This window comes from Eucyclogobius newberryi, unplaced genomic scaffold (genome assembly GCF_026437365.1).
Source record: "Eucyclogobius newberryi isolate DKJ021-1_F unplaced genomic scaffold, fEucNew1.0.hap1 SCAF_19, whole genome shotgun sequence".
NCBI lineage: Eukaryota > Metazoa > Chordata > Actinopteri > Gobiiformes > Gobiidae > Eucyclogobius > Eucyclogobius newberryi.
Genome location: NW_027315823.1, coordinates 12,491,169 through 12,507,221, shown reverse-complemented (window position 1 = coordinate 12,507,221; position 16,053 = coordinate 12,491,169). Strand labels below are relative to the sequence as shown.

Here is a 16,053-nt window from a genome sequence, read left to right as displayed (position 1 = left end):
CCCTTTCCTCTCACTCTCTCCCATGCTCTCTCCATCATTGCTCTCACCTTCCTTCCCCCCCTCTCTCTCTCTCACTCTCTATTCCCCCCCGCTCTCTCTGCAGTCAAACGGACCCTCCTCGGGGGTCAGCGCTCTGTGCCCTCACTCATCTCCAAACACAGCCCTCTGTCTGCACCGGTCTGTCAGGACTGTCACAGAAACAGGCTGGAGACTCAACTGGAACAGAACCACGTCCACCAGGATTTAGTCTGCTCCGCTCCGCCCGCACCACTATTTCCAAAAGAAAGTTGGACTTGTTTTTCATCCTCCGATGCGCAGTGAGCAGTGAGTGAATTTACACACAAACGTACAAATAGAAAAGGAGGTATTTTTCCCAGTCTGAAAATGTACAAAAGCAACGATTTATGCAGCAATCACAGGACTTTTGATGCTACACTGAGCGAAACATCTAGATTTTTAAATGCATGCGGCAACGGCGACCCACAGAGTTTCAGCAGGGAAAATGCAGAAAGGAGGGGTAACTCGGTGCCTGTTTTTAGTGCCTGTAGAAGGTAGGCGGTATATTGTAGCATTTATTTGATTATAAGCTAAATTAGAAAATCAAGAATATTGTCAATAATTAAAACAAGCTTATAATGTGACACTTTCTTTCCTCTTTTGGTTAATTTTATAGTCCATTTACTTTTTGAACTTCAACCAAGACATTTACAGGCAAGTTTTAGCACATACCTGATGAACATAGCAAAATAACATAGATATATTAATTGTTGGACATTTTGTCCACTCCAAGAATCAAGACATTATTCTTCTACAGATGTAATCATAACAATGAATTTTAATCAAGACAAAGATAAATCGAGTAATTAAAAAAAGTAAAACGTAAAGTGCTTTTGATCCCAATTCCAAAACCAGAGCAAGTGTCTGCATTCATGCATTTACCTGGTATGAGTTGGGCCAGAAAGTGGAAATGGCCAGTTCAGCTTTGACCCATCCTTCAGTGACGGTGTCGGAGGTGTTCCACACGGGATTCCCCTGAGCTCCTCCGTTCACCTGAAACAACAGCAGCAGCAGAAGGTCCTGGTTCATTCAGACATTTCTTTCGACTGGACTAACAAGGATGTGCACCATCTGCCTGTCACTTCAGCTCAGAGCTCTGACACAGGCTGTGGTTTGTGGAGCTGTCAGGTCCAAGTACATCAAACGTACTTATACACAGAGGTGAGTATGCAAGTGTTATTCCAGTAGTGTTTCTTTATATGAATATTACTCAAGTTGAAAAACAATAGTGGTTAGGGCTGTAACTAACAGTTATTTTATCAGTGGACTAGTCAAATATTTATCTATATTGTACATCAATAATAAGGCCCCAATAGATTCCACCTGGGCATGTTGTAACTCTATAAAATACAACCATTTAATCCCATTTACAGACAGATTAATGCCCCAATATTTTGCACAGCTCCATTTTTCAGTGCAGTAGTTTGGTGCAGCTCCAGAGTGACGCTCCGTGACCATGGCTCTGACTGAGCCAGCACTGGATTTATATACTCTGAACTCAGCTACAAACTCAAGAATAAAAGTTAACTTCAGCGCAGATCACACCAGTGACAACATAGGACTTATTTTTGATCAACGTTTGGAGAAGAGAGAAGCTTCTGGTCAGCTAACTTTAGCACACACGCTCCTACTGCTGTTGTCAACAACAACATACAGGATAATATTCACTACGGACAATCATTTGGAGTCAGAATTAAAATAAATCTTATCTGTGAAGAGTTGTGATCTGAGGTGTTCTCTCTGAGTGGTGAGTGTTTTCTTCCGTTCACTTTAGTTTGTACTTAGCACATGAAGTGCTACCACAACATTGTAAACATTGGCTCTGTTCTCTCATTGGCCACTGTAAAGTGAATATGGCTGCGTTAATGGTCACATATTCATTACTGCACCTCACATGCATTAATTAGACTCACCGCACCTTTAGGCTCAATAATTCACTTTAATAGTTTAAATCTATCAAAACAAATGTTGTGCAAACATTCAGCCTTTATAAATCACAGTTAAGAGGCAAAAAACAGCAAATGTCGCCTTAATAAGCCCAATTTATAATGAATAGAGCCTGATACACTTTTTATTATCAGCTGCCTATAAACTATTTATTTTCATTATTATCAAAATAAAATACAATATTTTTTTTATAATCAGAATCAGTCAAATGATCATTGCATCCTTAATAAACTACAAAAAAAATCACAAAGGAATTCATCAGGATACCATTTTAAAATCAATTCCACTGCCATCTGGAAGTCATTTTCAATCTGAAGGTACTGGGCTGATCATTTGCAGTAAAGAAATGATGATGTTCAGCTCACGATACACACAAAACAAAAACACAGACCTTGACATAGACGTTGAGCGTCCCAGGACTGGCCCCGTCCCGTGATGACAGAGAGTACAGGAAGTCGATGCAGTGGGTGTCATTCTCCTTCAGGGTGGGCATGTACAGGTGGGCCTTCTGTCCAGACGCTCGGCCCGAAGCGTTCACCACCATGTAGGAGCCTGAACACAGACACCGAGAAATTAGACAAGCATATTGTCTATATTAAAACGTACGTACATCAATAGTATACAAAGTGCTTCACAGTGGCAGAAAAAAACACTGTACAAATTGCATAATGAACAAAAATAATAACAACAAATTTAGTCATAGGGAAGAATGCTTGCTCGAAAAATGAATATTATTATTTTTTTACACATAGTAGAGGGGCAGTTCATTCCAAGGTTTAAGAGAAAAAGCTTTAAAATGTCTGTCTCCAGTTAGCAGTTTGAAGAAACCATTTTTTTTATAAATTTCATTAAAAAAAACACTCCTCAGATTTGTTTTGTTGAGCTACCAAGGACAAGTGCAGCTGACTAACGATGACAATCAAAAAGGCATAAAAAAAAGCTCCTAAATTCTCAAAAATAGTCTTGTCAAGTCTTCCTCTCAAGCAAAATAGTCTTTCAGTCTTGGTTGAAGTGTGTTTTAGCCTGTTTTATGGGATACGCTTCACAACCTGGCCCTGTTCATTTGGCAAACGGCCACAACTTTATCTGTGAGACTGAGAGTGTCAGAGCTTATATGAGATGTTCTAATAAATCAAGAGGATGGATTCAATGTGTGCAGCTGCAGTGAGTTTAAATACAGCTCTGGAGTTTATTAGAGAGGATTTATCTGCTCTGTAAGACTTCCATAGATGGCACTTAAATGTCGACAGTGTGCACCGACAGAACTGAAAAAAACTAAATGTATCCATATGTTTAGAACAAGGCAATGTAGATAAATTGTGTTTTAATATCTTCAAAATAAGTTTGCACTACGATGGCAAATAATAAATGGAAAAGGAATAGTATAGAATGTTACTAAAATGCCATGTAAACACGTACAAATATAAATCAATGTTTATATAGTTATAGTTTTTAGTCCCTCTTTAAGCATGAAACAAATAAAAGAAGTACAATCAAATGCAACCAATGCCTTTCATGTTTTTATATAATTACTAGACCGAGCTTGTCATATTTAATCCTTAACTTTAGTCCTTATTCAGAAAGCCAGAGAGCTAAAACAGAAAGCTAAACATCAGCTAAAAAGTTGCATTAACTAGTAAAGACTTGTTCTTCTTATAAAATGAATATAAGCCTAATAAAATTCTCCAAATGTTAAAATAAACCAATGAACCGTAATTAGCTTTGACTGAGTAGGGAAGCTAGCAGTATTAGCCGAGCCTAGCTTAGCTTACTTACACAACAGTATTAAAAAACTCGACTTAAATAAACAAACTAGAGTTCTAAAGACAAAACAATATCATGTATGTCTATTTATGAATTTGACATGTCACATTTTGCCCAGACTCACCAACCAGTGCAGAGAAAGAAGCAGATGAAGTGCTACTTTAAACAAGGCTTCTATTTACAGTTGTCGGCCTATAGATGGCGGTATCACAAACAGGCCATTAACCAGAGGACTTGTATTAAAGGTGCAGTACCTGATTTTTACTGTCTTAAAAACATGCAAAATTTAACTACTTCATTTTAAATTGTCCATACATGATTTTAATTTTCCCGACACATTCCTAGGATCCTACGTACGCCACAGTAAGTATATAATATAAGCACTTTTCTCAACTGAGAAGAATGTTTCCATTATGTTAAAACCATGGATTATAGTTCCATGGTTAAAGCTGAGAACAACTAGCATGCAAACAGCGCAATGCTAACAGCACACTTCCTGTTAGCACAAAACAATAAAACAATATATTTAGAAGCACACGGCGGTCTCATTTTGAGCCTATGAGCTGCTTTTATAATATATCTGTACAAGGCTAGAGAGATCATTATGCAAAATAAATACAAAGCTTTTAAAAATAAATGTCTGCTGCATGTTTATTTTTCATTTATTTTCTTCCAATCATCGTTATGTGATTATGATAAAACTCTATGGCTCTTTGACTTGAATTGCCTTTTGGCAGATTTTAATTGGCTCCATGGTTTTGAAAAATGCTGTTTAAAAATATTTAACTGTGCAAAGTATGCATCTAAATGTGCTTTTTATACATAATAAATTATAAGATTTATTTAATTTTTATAATATTTTGTTTAACCATAAATCTACCGCCTTGTTAAATAGGAATAGGACTTTTAGTTTTTGATTTTTTTTTTAAGTTTGGCATCTCCACAGTAGAGATGTCCACAAGCTGCAGCCGAACAGCAGGAGGTAGCAGTGTTTTGCTCAAAGGCACTCCAGTAGCTTCTTGCTGTGAATGCCACTGAGGCCTTTCTGTGGTTCTGATGTCGACAGCTTTTGGAAAAACAACACTCAAATCTCAGTAGTACGAGTGAGAACAGCTGGTCCCGTGCGGTGCTGAGCTGGAGCAATGCGCGCTGAGATGTCCCACTTATTCCGGTGTCAATGAATGTGTCTGTCTGTGTTTTGTGCTCTCACATGTAACGGACCTCACAGCGGGAGACAAAGTGAGAGTGTGCGCTCAGCTTCACGGGTCTGACACGGGGCGCGGTGTGAAAGATGCTCTCTGGATCACTATAGTGTTACTATAGGCTTAAGTGTGCAGGGTTGGTCAGAGTGCTTTCCTTATGCAATCCATGGAACCGTGTCGTGCAGTAATAAAGATGAACAGGTGTAGCATGTGACATCATCTTTTGGAGATAGACGTAGATCAGCTGAGAACCAAAACAAATGCAACTTGGTTAATGGAGGACCAAGCCTCTGTTAAAACCTGGGAAGATTTTATGTGTTTTTAACGTAGTCCAGAGATGTAGGTTTATTTTTTTTTATTTAAAATGGGTTCCAGAATGATTAGAAATTACGTCACACTTTTTTGCATTAATAGATTTAGAATAAATGGAATCTTTTGAATCTGAAAAAGGCCACAAAATGTTGAGAATAACAAAAAAATGAAACTCATGACTCATAGTAATCAGTAATCAAATAACTTTGTAAAAATATGTTTTCAGAGTAGTCATTAAATGCATAAAGGCGTGATCAGTCTGAAATCAGATTAGTTTTACAAAATAATCCAAGAGACAGTGGCTAAATTTACATGCCAAAAATCTGATCATTAATTGATTTGTGGAGAGGTATTAAATTATTGAAATGTCATGTAAACAGTAACAGTTAGTTAGAGTAATCTGATTTCTTTCTGATTGTTTCACCTGTGCAGGTTTTGACACGGAAAATTATGCAAAAACTCTCAAAGTGATGTGGCACCAAAGACAAAAATGAAAGAGAAAATGTAAACAATTTAAAGCGTTCTACTAAATTTAATTTAACCTTTGTCTTCCAGTTACTCTAAAAAGCCATTTACACATCACCAGGTGTTAATGATCAGATTTATCTTTTGCATGAAACACACACCAATAATCCGATAAAATTATACATATATCTTTTTATTTTTATAATTGTTTTTTATTAGTATAATTGTTTGCCCAACCAGTGCAGTTCAACTAGTGCAGACTTTGTGTCCTTGAGCAAGACACTTCACCCCATCAAGAATCCAAATCCTTATGACTTGAGTATGTACTGATTTTGGTCCGAATAATATCTTGTTGTTTTTTGTCGCAAAAACATAGTTAACATAATTATATTTAGAAATCAAGATTATTATCATTAGCAGATGTGACCTAGAGGTGATTCCACAACTGTTACCTATAGCAACTGTACTGTAAACAAGGACCAAAAATATTCTATTTAAACAACAGTTTTCATTTGACAAACAAAAACATTCTAAATTCCAGAATGGAACCAAAATGTAGGTGAAACAATGTGATATTGATGGTGAAATCGGGATTAGCTGCAGAATATTATTACTCAGATACATATGAGAGATATCAAGGCCTGATTAGAAAACATGAACATTTTACGTTATGTGTTTATTTACCAGGAGATAATTAGACTCAGCATATTTGAAATTATGTATTTAATCTGTTGATCAACTGAGTTGAAAACAGCATCCTGATGACTACCCTTAAATTCCTTTTCTTTGATGGAAAACTCCCGGACGAATGAGAGGTTAAACCGGCTTGTTTCTAATAATTTGTCTCTTTTTGTATTTGTATTGAGTGAAATATAGGTCAACTTTAAACATTCTGATGCATTTTACAGTGACTATGACAACCCTTTTATTATGTGAATTTCATGTTTAAATAGTCCATGTTTAATGTTTAAATAGTTCATGTTTAAAAAATTGTGTTGCTTGAAAATAAATTGTACCAGCATTTTGAGTGGAATTTTGAGGATTTATGACATAGACGTAACGCAACATCCTCTTATTTATTTCCCTAGATATTTTTCACAAACTAACACATGAATGATTTATAAACCCAACAAACAAATAATACCTTGAGAAACACAAAATCTACCCTAAAAAAAAAGAAAAAGAAAAAAATATTATTGACTAAAATGAGAGCTCTGTGACACAGTTTTCGTTGGGTCAAGCTGCTGTAATAGGAAATTCTGACAGTGACTTATGGCAAATAAAATGTGGTATCATGAGGAATCAATCCAGGTCGCAGGCCATAAATCAGCCAGGTTTTCTCTGTTTCAGAACTGGACAGCTCCTCTGCTGCAAGGCACACTGTTATCAGGGGGAATTCAGCACTGGACAACTCCAGGCATTTATCAAGTTTCCCGCTTTTGGGCACTACAGTATGTGATGAATCATGAGACATGAATCGAAGTAACGGTTATTTAGGTTGCCATACCAGATACAAAAAACTTGTTTTGAATTGCTATTTTCTATGGCGACCATAATCATAGAAAAAATCATAATCAATATTATTCTTATTAGTCATATTCTTATTATTTCTGTCACTTATGTGGACTTACAATGGTAATATTTATGTCCCTCATTTAAGTTAATAATTACAATTGAAAATCAGTTTGGCTTGTTATGTAGCCTTTTAAAAACAAGAACAAATTATATGCCATAGTCTTTTCCTTTTATTGTTGTGTTTGTTGTAACTGTTTCATTAATAAGAACAACCACTCCCATGTAAACTAATGTTACAACAACCAAAAAACACACATTACTAAAGCCATTACAGAATTTCCCCCTCAGCACTCACACACCAGCAGCAGTCAAACCACTTGCTCCATTTGTGGGAATAGGGCAAAATGAATTAGTTGTGATTTCTTAAAAGCTTTTGTCCGGACTTGTGTTGAAAGTAAATGTGGGTCTAATGGTTTGGTGTCTGAGTATCAGCAGAACGAGAGAGAAAGAGTAAGAGAGGGAACGGGAGAGGGAGTAAAAGTGTGAGACAGAGAGAGAGAGAGAGAGAGAGAGAGAGAGAGAGAGAGAGAGAGAGAGAGAGAGAGAGAGAGAGAGAGAGAGAGAGCAGAGAGAGAGAGAGAGAGAGAGAGAGAGAGAGAGAGAGAGAGAGAGAGAGAGAGCAAGAGAGAGAGAGAGAGAGAGAGAGAGCAAGAGAGAGAAAGAGAGAGAAAAATTGAAAGAGAGAGAGAAAAAGATAGAGGCAGAGAGAGAGAGCAAGAGTGTGAAAGAGAGCGAAAAAGTGAGGAAAGAGAGGGAAAGATTGGCTGAAAGAGAGCGGGAGTGAGTCAAAGAGGGAGACAGAGAGAAAACAAGAGAAAACAATAAGAGATAGAGAGAAAGAGCAAGGGGAGAGAGAGAGAAAGATAAAGAGAGAAAAGACAGTAGGAGGAGAGAGAGAACAAGGCAAGAGAGAGAGTGAGAGAGAGAGAAGAGATGGTAGGAGAGAGAAAGAGAGCAAGGAAAGAGAGAGAGAGAGAGAGAGAGAAGTAACAGTAAGAGTGAGAGAGAGAGCAAGGCAAGAGAAAAAGCATGAGAAAGAAAAAGACAGTAGGCGAGAAAGAGAGAGCGCAAGAGAATTACACGGAGAGGGAAAGAGTGAAAGAGAGAGAGAGAAAAAGAGGGAAAGGGTGGAAGAGAGAAAGAGAGCGGGAGTGAGTCAAAGAGGAAGGCAGAGAGAAAACAAGAGAAAACAGTAAGAGATAGAGAGAAAGAGCAAGGCGAGAGTGAGAGAGAAGGATAAAGAGAGAAAAGACAGTAGGAGAGAAAGAGAGTGAGAGAGAGAGAAGAGATGGTAGGAGAGAGAAAGAGAGCAAGGAAAGAGAGAGAGAGAGAGAAGCAACAGTAAGAGTGAGAGAGAGAGCAAGGCAAAAGAGAGAAAGAAAAAGACAGTAGGCGAGAGAGAGAGCGCAAGAGAGTTACAAAGAGAGAGGAAAGAGAGAGAGAGTGAGAGCGAGAGAGAGAGAAAAGGGGGAGGAGTAGCGGAGCCTCCATAACAGCGTGTTAACATTGATTCCTCACTGATTAAATCTCTTGCAGGTGCCACAAGACGGGTCATGACAAAACGAGAGCCGACACGAGCGAGGTCTGTCTCCGCTCACGGTAACACAACCCCCTTCTATCTGCGTTGATTTTGTCCTTTGTCCTGAGTGCTATTACTCACCTCAGAGGGACGCGCTGACCCGGATCATGGTTCGTATCTCTGTAATAACTGGGCCTCTCCACGTGAAACGAAAACTGGCACAAAGTTCAATGTCTTCTCTGTCAGCACAAGTAAAGAAGAGTGAAATTGTTTGTTTCTCTATAGCTTCAGAAAGTGGCGCCATTATGCAACTCCAAAAACACGACTGTTTTCAGCTAAAAGGACTTTAAGACATCCGATGGATATGACGAGTTTGTGGAACCAATCACAAACAAATAATGAGAAGGTTCAACATTTGTGGACTATAAATTTGGATGTTTCTTTCAAAAATTGTAAATCGACCATATGTTCTAAGTCCCAAACCTCCATCTGAAATAATGATGTCAACAAACTCTAGAGCGTGAACACAACAAGGGCACAACGCACAATATCGGAAAGGATCGTGATAATTTCTGCGATATCGATATTGTACACAATTTCAGTTGTATTGGATTAAGTCAAGATAACACTGACAAAAATGCTAATTATCTTGTTTTTTCATTCCAAACCACACGATAAAAAAAAGTACATTCCTGGACATCGTACATATTTAGTTTTTTGCAAAATCAACTATTACCTCAGGCAATAATGCGATATCAATACCGTTGCGATATATTGTGCAACCCTAAACGCAACCTGTACAAAATGTAGTCATGCGCTAAAAGAGAAACAGAAAAAAACAATACAAAGGAGACTGACTGAAAAATAGAAACGTAATTTGGATCTAATGAATAAATGTAGCTGCAAATGCAAAAAAACTGTACAGTGCAGCTATAAAAAATCCTTCTCTTCAACTTTGTTTCTGCGAGATGAAATAAAGAAGATGTATTTACCCAATTTCAGAGCTCTGGCTGTTTTTTGTTGTTCTTCACCAAAATCACAGATGGTTTCTTTGGCGGTAAAACATAGAAACTGAGAAGGTGTGACACTCGGAGCCCTCAGGTTAATCCGTTTCTAATAAGCAGCTAAAGACAGGAGCATTGACAATATCGACCGGCTCTCTCACACTAGTCTAACTCAAACATCTGAGCCAAACGCTGTAAATCGGTAAATCCCATGAGCCTTTGCTTCCTGACCTCCAGAAGATGGAACCTGATCATGTGACCGGAGGAGCTGGCCCGTGTGTGTTTGCCTCGTGCGTGACCTTTGAGTTTTTATGTAGTAAGTTGGGCAAAGTTTTAAAAGTCAAGACGTTTTGAGTTTCAACAAAAAGTAATTTTCAATCAAAAGGAGCAGTCATTCAGACTTGTCTACAAATAATACACCTTTTAAATGTTATAATAATGTTATAATTATGTTGTGAAATGTTGTGTGAAAGAGACAACAGATACAACTTAAGGGACTTACATTTTAAAACTGAAAGAGATTGGCCAATTAAAAAAAAAAGGGAGTGTCTGCAGTGCCGCGGCGCGCGGCCGAAACTGCCAGGTTATTTTTGTGCCGGACGCGCGCCGCGGCTCCTGAAACTGGGTCGCTATTTGACCGCGTTTTAGACCGCGCCGGGTTAAGGTTAGGGTTAGGGTTAGGGTTAGGGTTAGGGTTAGGGTTAGGGTTAGGGTTAAGGTTAAGGTTAAGGTTAAGGTTAAGGTTAAGGTTAAGGTTAAGGTTAAGGTTAGGGTTAGGGTTAAGGTTAAGGTTAAGGTTAAGGTTAGGGTTAGGGTTAGGGTTAGGGTTAGGGTTAGGGTTAAGGTTAAGGTTAAGGTTAAGGTTAAGGTTAAGGTTAAGGCTAAGGTTAGGGTTAGGGTTAGGGTTAGGGTTAAGGTTACGGTTAGGGTTAGCCATGAGGCTATAACGCGCTATAAGGGAAATGCCGAGGTCCCTGAAACTGCACGGCCATTTGACCGCACCGCGGCTCTCCAGCCACAGCCCCAAAAAAAAGTGCAACAATTATGAAACAAATGGAAATCAAGTAATGTCCAAACATAGAACAATTCAAAGGAAAATGCAAGCAAATTCTGTTGAACTCTATTCAATTCTGTTGTATCTTGAAGAATATGTCTACATTGTGAATATCATTGTTAATAAAAAATATTGATAATTTTATTGGAGGGTGAGGATAAGGTTTACTTCTTTCAAACATGTGTTATTTATTTTATTCACATTTTCAAAATTAAAATCTGTATTGCTTGATGTATGACTAATTGTGCATCTATTTGCATGTTCAAATAAAATTATATATATATATATATATATATATATATATTTAAAATAATCTATTTCAAGTTAGTAACAATAAAAAGCTAACCTTGAGTTCCACCATCAGGCTAAATCTTTAACTGATGACCTCTAAGTGACAAAAAAATACTTCTATTTATCTTATCAATGAGTGGTTAGGAATATTTAATTTGTATGTTTGGTTATTATAAATAGCTCTGTTTGATCAAATCTGTTTAGAAGGTCAGATTGGCTCAGGTTGACACTTCCTTCCGCATCAGCAAGAGGAATAGCCAATCACACTGCTCCGCTAATACTTTCCCGTCCAATCAAATTGCATCATGTGAGCGATATGGGAGGAGCCGAACCCGAGCAGATCTTGTACCTAGACCGACCTCGCACAGCACTTCCTGCCTCTCGCCCCTTTGACTGTGGCGAGCGAGTGATTTGTGGTGGCCATAGAGACAGCTGAGGCATTCTGGGTAATTACACCCTTTCACAGTGCCACGAGCGGAAAACAGCCACGTGAAAAATTTATAGTGAATTGTTAATAATAGCTGGTTTTGAGTAAGCGTGAGTAATTAGTGATTAGCGCACAGTGTTTTATGCAAACAATGACGGATGTGTGACAACAGACCGTATAAAGTGTAATTCAGCTTCATTAACATTTAAAGATGTTTTATTGGTTCATTTGATCCATTTTGATGGATCGTACGGAGGCATTTGTTGATATCCAATTCCAAGCCTGATTTATTTACTGTAGGTTTCAAATCCCAAAAAATCTGCGAAATTAAACATGGTATTCAAAATCACCTCTGTGCACCTTTTATATTATTTTATGTATATAGTATTATGATTATGTTTCTTTTTATGTGTCAACAAATGAAGCATGAACCAGGCTCTGCTATTTTTTCAAAATTAAATGTCCTAAATATGTGCAATTTTGGGAATTTTTATACACTTATTTATTTATTACTTTATTTATTTACTTAAAAAACATTATAAAAAAATTCTATGATGAAAAATGTGTCATATATTTTTGTCCTAAATTTATACACGTTTTTTCAAATTGATCTAAATAAAATAAATAAAAAATCAGATTCATATATAAATCCATCATATTACCGTATTTTCCAGACTATAAGTTGCACCTATTTTTCATAGTTTTGGCCAGGGTGTGACTTATCTGTGTTTTTTTTCTTCTCTATTATGCATTTTTTTGGCTGGTGCGACTTATACTCCAGTGCGACTAATAGTCCAGAAAATACGGTAAATGAATACATTGAAAATAAATGTGACATAATAGGGCTAAACATTCATTTTTTGAGTCTTTTTGAGTGTAGATCTGGAGGTACTTTGAGCACAGTATCAACCAAACTGTTAATTTAAAGGAAAGGTTTGACTAGAACGTGTATACAATGAACTACTTATTTACTTGTAAATGTTGAAGTTTTACTGCCATTCAAACCAAACCAGTGTTGACTTTCGCGCAGCCTGAACACACACTCATATCTGCACAACTTTTCTAACATTTGTTCATAATTGATTCATATTTGCATTTCAACATCCGTTATCCTGGGAGATTTGAATGTCAAAGTGTACTTTCCAGAAGTTTTTAACTGCACTTATAAAAATCAATTCCATCTGGGTTTAGCTGAATTCATGAACGCTGTTAAAAAATAGTATTTGAAAAGTACTGAAGAAAATGAAGGCGTGGGTGACCTATTTAACGGCATCTGTCATTTATGAAAAATGAATAGACAGGATACATGTGCCAATGGTTAAAATGTCTGGTCTTATTCCCTGAGTGATATAAATGATTCCACTGTATCTCAGGCCTTCACAGGCTGCTGCGCTGGTAGTTAAAGCCCATGTGACAGGTTCTCATGTTTTTCTAAATATGACGTTGTTTGGTGGGATAGTCAATGTTGTAAATAATTATCATCTTTTCAGTCAAGTTGCAGTTTGTGAAGAAAATTTGACAATTGAAATGACTGTAAGTAGAGCTGAGTTCTCTTTTTCCCTTTTCTTTTTGTTTTAATTAAACACAAATATAAGACATTACATGAATTTAGGCATACCCCCCTCACTCTCTTTCTCTCTCTTTTTCTCTCTCTTTTTTTTAAGGTATAGCATAAAACATACTTTGAGGACGTACAACTACAGTAGGTGGCGGTAAATGGACCTTTTCAGTTGGCTGCCAACCGCCATTAAAAGCAACGCAATAACAACAGAGTAAAGGTGTTGTCAGGTGTAATTATCTGTCAAATCATATACTTTTCAGTAAAATAAAGGGAATATGATTATATTTAAGACATTTTGCCTGTTTTTCTCCAATTTGGTGACAATTATAATGTCACTTCCTGGTTTGAGATGGCATATTACATACCTATGACACAGGTAGCAATCAGATTGTAAACAAGGGCCAAAGTCCATTTAAATCATACACTTGATTTGGAAAATAATTACACCTGACAACATGTTTATTTTGTTAAATGATTGTTTTCACGTTCATACAAAAGGTGTAGGTTTCGTGCAAAGTTTCTTTACATTTTTGGTAAAATGGAGCTTTTTGGATGACATCACAGAGTGGAGGTTTTCTGTTGTAGAAGTCAGCACTACTTCCTGTCATTTTCAACTTTTAATTGTCAAATTGCCTTCACAAACTGCAACTTGACTTGATGAAAAACTATAACAATTATTTATTCACCACATGGACTAACTCACCAGAAAGCGTCGTAATTATTAAAAACATTTTGAACCTGCCATGTGGGCTTTAAGTGATATAAATGATTCCACTCTGCGTTTCTCTGCGCTCTTATCTCCTGTCTGTAGCTGACAGCTCTATCTGCTCCTGTCACAGAGTCATTCGGCCAATCAGATCATCCCTCAGTCGCCACATACAGTATCTCGCTCTCCGTCCAACAGGGAAACTGGATCAGTGTCAAAGAGAGTGACAGCTCTACACTGCTCCTGATCAAGCAGACGGATAATGCATCGTTAAAGATAAACCATCACTGTTGTCTGTGGTCCAAACGTACTAACTAACTGCATAAGGGTTCAAAAGAATATCTCACAGCAAAGCAAAGGTTTTCATGTAGCTTCATTGCTGTTTCCTTTGCAATCAGTCAAACAGCTTTGTAAATGGATGCTGACAGCACACAACAGTTTGATCTGAACCCTTACTGTGTGGTCCAATTTCAATCGATTGTCCAATGTGCATGTAAACCCTGGTTGAACTACAGCAGAGTGGCGCAGAAACCATCTTCTGCTACAGTGAAATTGTTCAGATGAAGTACTGCGTGTCTGTTTCTGGGGGTCAGAAGCAAGATTTAAATATTTGGTAAGTTCTGGCATTTCAGTGCTTTAACCTTTATGAATTATGTTCCCCACTCTTTGGCGAATGGATCATCAAAAAGCAATACATCCCCAAGCATAAAAAACTGCATAAATCCATTGTGGACTTTCACCCTGCCACATTATCATTTGCACAATTATTATTTCATTTGCACTCTTCTCTTTTATGTCTTAAACAATTTTGCTATTTCTGTCATTTCTTTGTGTTTTTTTATGCAAGTTTTCCTGTTTAGATATTTTTGTTTAAAATCTGTCTGTAATGTAATGAGCCAGCTTCAGTGCTCTCAGTCTACATTCCCTTTGAATCTGGCAGCGCTTCTGAAGTCCAAACATTATTCGTAAAAATATAACATTTCTGATGAAACAAATGATTCGTCCCCTGTTTCATATTAAAAATGGTTAGAAATTGTTCAAAACACTAATCTGATTATTTCAAAAAGCTTAATTTAAATCCCCAGTGGCGCAAGTTATTATGAACTGCAATTCATTTATACATAGCCTAATTATATATAATGAAATTCTGCTCACAGTTGTTTTAGTTTATACTTTATTTACGAATAAATATCTTTCTCTCATTAACGCACTGAAACTGCCTGTATTACACAAACCACATTTTAAATTCATTCAAAAGCATTCACTATAATAATTATATCTGCTGTTCTGTGTTTTTATCTTACCTCCAAATCACACAGACAATCAGGCCCAACAAGGACCCTCCAATCACATCTTAAGAAGCATTTAACCTACAACCTCTGACCTTTGACCTCATCAACACCACTCCACACAAAATGGAGGCTTCAACAACAAGTCGAAAATAACATAGTTTTGTGCTACGTAATCATTTGTTTACACATTTTACAATCAGAAACAGACTCAATTTGATGTTTTTTGACGTGAATTTCGTGCAAAGGCATTGGCAGAAGTGTCTGAAGATGACTAAGGAGAACTCTAGGGATTTATGCAAAGCTTCATCCTGTCAAAAATGCAATGCAAAGACGATATTAGACACTACTGTTTATGTCTGAGCCTAAAATGTTACTCAGTATGGCATTAAACATGGCTATCTCTGCCTATTGCTTCAAATCGATCGCTTGGGTAGCCTGGGTGCTTAATAGCTCAGATGACAGTTTAACATGCTAACTATCTTAAATAAATCACCTAAAGATGTACAGGCTCAGTGAGTTAGACAATGACTTTTAACAATGCTTTGACCTCGCCTAAATGTGCACAATGAATGAATTATGAGGGTTTGGGCTGGTACCAACCACCAGCCCAAACCCTCAAGATTATTCATAACTTGCTTTTTTGCGCGCTAATGCTAATGGCTACAGGAAAAATGCATGATTATCGTGAGGATCAAACAGCGTCTACTAATTCATGCATCTATTAGTGATGGGCGATACCAAGTGTTAATAGATCGATACTGACAGAGATATTGAAAAGCATCAATAGACCTAATAGACCATACTTAAAACATCTAAAAAAATATGCAGTTTTTTTTATCACATTTGTTAAAATGTTTGTTATACATTGTTTATATGT

General features: G+C 37.1%; 1 protein-coding gene across 1 annotated transcript in view; it reads right to left on the bottom strand.

The window, feature by feature from the left end:
• The window catches only part of ptprt (protein tyrosine phosphatase receptor type T), a 186,871-nt gene that overhangs the window by 137,544 nt on the left and 33,274 nt on the right, over positions 1-16,053 (bottom strand). The window contains 2 exon segments of the mRNA XM_072451758.1: positions 940-1,050; positions 2,396-2,556. Of these exon segments, the coding sequence (XP_072307859.1) occupies positions 940-1,050; positions 2,396-2,556 (272 nt within the window).